At 45.3% G+C, this 3,538-nt stretch overlaps 2 protein-coding genes across 2 annotated transcripts; one reads left to right on the forward strand and one right to left on the reverse strand.

The window, feature by feature from the left end:
- Positions 1-1,499: 1,499 nt before the first annotated feature.
- PPTG_23926 (hypothetical protein) lies at positions 1,500-2,324 on the reverse strand (the record flags this gene model as incomplete). The annotated part of the gene is made up of 2 exons (XM_008913945.1): positions 1,500-1,608; positions 2,302-2,324. 2 exons carry the CDS (start codon positions 2,322-2,324, stop codon positions 1,500-1,502), a joined length of 132 nt encoding a protein of 43 aa, XP_008912193.1.
- Positions 2,325-2,457: 133 nt separating this feature from the next.
- PPTG_16413 (hypothetical protein) lies at positions 2,458-3,015 on the forward strand (the record flags this gene model as incomplete). The annotated part of the gene is made up of 2 exons (XM_008913946.1): positions 2,458-2,574; positions 2,692-3,015. The coding sequence occupies 2 exons, from the start codon at positions 2,458-2,460 to the stop codon at positions 3,013-3,015; spliced, it is 441 nt and encodes a 146-aa protein (XP_008912194.1).
- Positions 3,016-3,538: the final 523 nt, after the last annotated feature.

The raw sequence follows: 3,538 nt of genomic DNA on the forward strand, positions 1-3,538 counted from the left end.
CAAAGACCAACTTTATCAAGCTCCCTCTTAATGGAGTACACCTTGCTCGACTGTCTACTTGCCTCCTTTCGCTTAGCTTTTTGTAGTCCAACAGCTTTTGGACCGCATCCTCGTTTGCGCAAGAGATGGTTTTTCAGCTTCGTATGGGAGCTGAATATCGTCTTGCATCTGTAGCAAGTCTTAGATTTACGTTGTTTTGGACGGCCAGCTTTCGGTTTTGATGGAGTACGGAGGACGGGTGCCATGGTCGAGAGAAAAAATGAATATGAAAGAAGTAAGGGCAGATAATGAGGGTTGCCACACCATGTCCAGTAGTTTGCAAAACGATAAATTTATCATTAGTACTATTACGAGCACTGTTGGATTACAATAGTAACGCGCGTGAAAAGTACTGATCAGTACTTTCGCATTTCTCATCACGATTCATAAATCTCAGTTGTTTTTACTGAGTTATGGAAATTTCTCGTCAGATTGGCCAAAACTTTGGAAAGGCACAATAAATCATACCAGTGATACAGATGGCTGATGAAGCACTGGAATAAATGGGAGTTGATATCAACACCACGTAAATCGCTACCAACACCATGTAAATCGCTATCAACACCACGCACGGTACAGTGTACTGTAATTTTGGTACAAAACGTTTAGAGAGAACTTCGTCAAGTCCGTTGCCAAGGTATTACACCAAATGAATTGTCAATCGATACACCGTCGTAGAGAAATAACTACTCGTACACTAAGCGCTATCAAGACTTGTGCGTTTGGCGACGTGCTGGGGAGAGGTACAGGTAGAGAAGTACTGGGTCCATTTTCCAGAATATTAGCTGATTGAAGACAGCAATACTATATTTTCAAATGTGCATTAAAAATATAAATTGTAGTGTGTTATATATAGCGTACAACACATTGTCGCGAGGCAGTCCAAGCAAAAATATGATCAGTTTCGAAACCCCCGCACATTCGAAGTAAATCCAAAACCTCTTTGCTGAACGTTGCGTTTTCATTCTGGGATTGGCCTCCCCCTAGCGCTGTGCACGACCCCAGACGACAACTCGTTCCGACGTAATGGAACCCGTCGACATCACCAAACTCGAACTTCAAGATGAGAACTTGACGTGGGAGATAGATGTCCACGCTGAAGCCTCATTTTCAAGTCGAGCGGAAGCTCAAAATGCAGCAAATGCTTCAGCAAAAGCGGTTGGGTACGGCCTCGTCGTTAAATGCTCGTACCAAGACGCTAACAAAAATACCAGGAGAGTAATTTTTGCCTGTGATCGCCACGAACAACGTCGAACTCACAACATATCTCGCGCTGGTAGTCGTCGCCAACCCAATTCTGCAAGTCGACGTTGCGGATGCAAGATGAAGATTGATATAGTCAGAAGAACCGACGACGAGGTGTCGCAACGTGGCATATTATTCACGGCCCCAGCTCCACTACACATAACCACCCTCCGTCTAAGGAAGTTTCCTCTCATCCAGTTCATCGTCGATCGGAACTAAGCGACGAAATTCGCAGTCATGTCGTAGTGCAATCGCAGACAGGAGTTCGCGCCGCTCAGACCCTGGCAGCTCTGCGTTCGGATGGGTCTGGGACTAATCTCCTTGCTAGAGATATCTACAACGCTAGTCATTCAGCCACCATTTCGTCTCTTGGTTGTCTCTCAAGGATAGAGGCTCTTTTCAAGCAGTTATCAGGCGATGATTTCTTCTTTGATGAGTTACGCGACGCGGCAGGGCATGTTACACATCTTTTCATGGCGTTTCGGGGGGTCATTGCTATTTACAAGGAAAACCCTCACGTGTTGCTCATGGATTGCACGTACAAAACAAACCGATACAACATGCCCTTATTGAACATTGTGGGCGTGACGGGGATGCATACTACAGTGCACGTGGCTCAGGTGTTTCTTGTTGGAGAAACAGGGACGGATTTTGCTTGGTCGCTGCGGACACTGAAGCGAATGATGGAAGAAAACGGCATTGAACACCCTCAAATATTTTTTTTCAGATCGGGACGAAGCACTATTGAATTCCTTAGAGATCGTATTCCCGGACTGCCCTTCACTTTTGAGTCTTTGGCACATTGTTAAGGACGTCGAGACTCATGCACGGCAACACAGATTCCCTCGAGGCCTCGACACAGAAATATCAACAGACCGCACACCGAAGTGGAAGGACTCGGAGCAACACCGGGAATTTTGTAATGCTTTTTTGGATCTTGTACGTGCTCGTAACGAATCGGAATACAAGGACCGTCGAGCGTATTTATATCGGCTGTCTCACGAGGAAGCTACTCACATCGACACGGTTTGGCTCGACATTTGGAAGCGGCGAATAGTTAGATGCTGGACCAATGATGTCGTACACTTTGGACTTCAAGCAACCTCACGAGTTGAAGGATACCATGCCAACCTGAAGAAATGGCTCGGAAGCTCGCGTTCGGATATTCTCACCATGTTGAATTTGATGCGTCACTGGTGGAACCAGTCCATCCACCAGCATAAGGCCATGATTTCGGATTCTCAAGTAAAATTGCAGAACCGACTACGCAGGAAGCTGTTTGCTGGTGTCGTTCGTAAAATTCATGTGCATGCGCTGAAGTGCTGTTTGTCTCAACTTCAAACTATTAGCCGAAGTCTATGCACTGGAGTCTACTCAAAAACTACTGGGTTGCCGTGCTTTCATAAGCTACTGGAAATTGAAGAGGCAAATGGAACGCTAACACCGCAGGATTTCCACGCTCATTGGTGGATTACTTATCAAGATGCCCCACGAGCTCCGGCCCCAATTATTCTTGAACCGGAGACAATTGCCTCGAGAAGACAGGAGAGACGACGAATTAAAAAGGCGCGGAAGCAGGGAGCTGGAGTAAATGGAACAAGGAGAGATCCAAGTCGCTTTGAGTTATCACAAACAACTAATATGGTATTACCTACGATGGCGGCGGCTTTACAAACTGCTTCCACCCCAAAACACCGTTTTTTGCAAATGCAGTTTAACGCTATTAACTGAGAGATTGATGCCGACGTCATAGGTATTCCGATCTTAAATACATCTAATAAAACACTACAATTTATCTTTTTAACCCTTTCGTGGTCAGCCCCCTTTCATCATTTTTTGTGAGTTGGACGAGGCGGATTCGCCCTTTCTACTTGAACTACAACGATTTGCAGAAGATTTGCTGTAGTACCGTAGTTTATGCAAGGGGGCAAAATGCCCCCTTTGATGGCCTAATGACTTGACCTTCTATACTTTAATATAGCCAGGTCAAAAGTACCCGTTCGCGAAAGGGTTAATGCACATTTGAAAATATAGTATTGCTGTCTTCAATCAGCTAATATTCTGGAAAATGGACCCAGTACTTCTCTACCTGTACCTCTCCCCAGCACGTCGCCAAACGCACAAGTCTTGATAGCGCTTAGTGTACGAGTAGTTATTTCTCTACGACGGTGTATCGATTGACAATTCATTTGGTGTAATACCTTGGCAACGGACTTGACGAAGTTCTCTCTAAACGTTTTGTACCAAAATTACA

This window comes from Phytophthora parasitica (assembly GCF_000247585.1).
Source record: "Phytophthora parasitica INRA-310 unplaced genomic scaffold supercont2.57, whole genome shotgun sequence".
Classification (NCBI taxonomy): domain Eukaryota; phylum Oomycota; class Peronosporomycetes; order Peronosporales; family Peronosporaceae; genus Phytophthora; species Phytophthora nicotianae.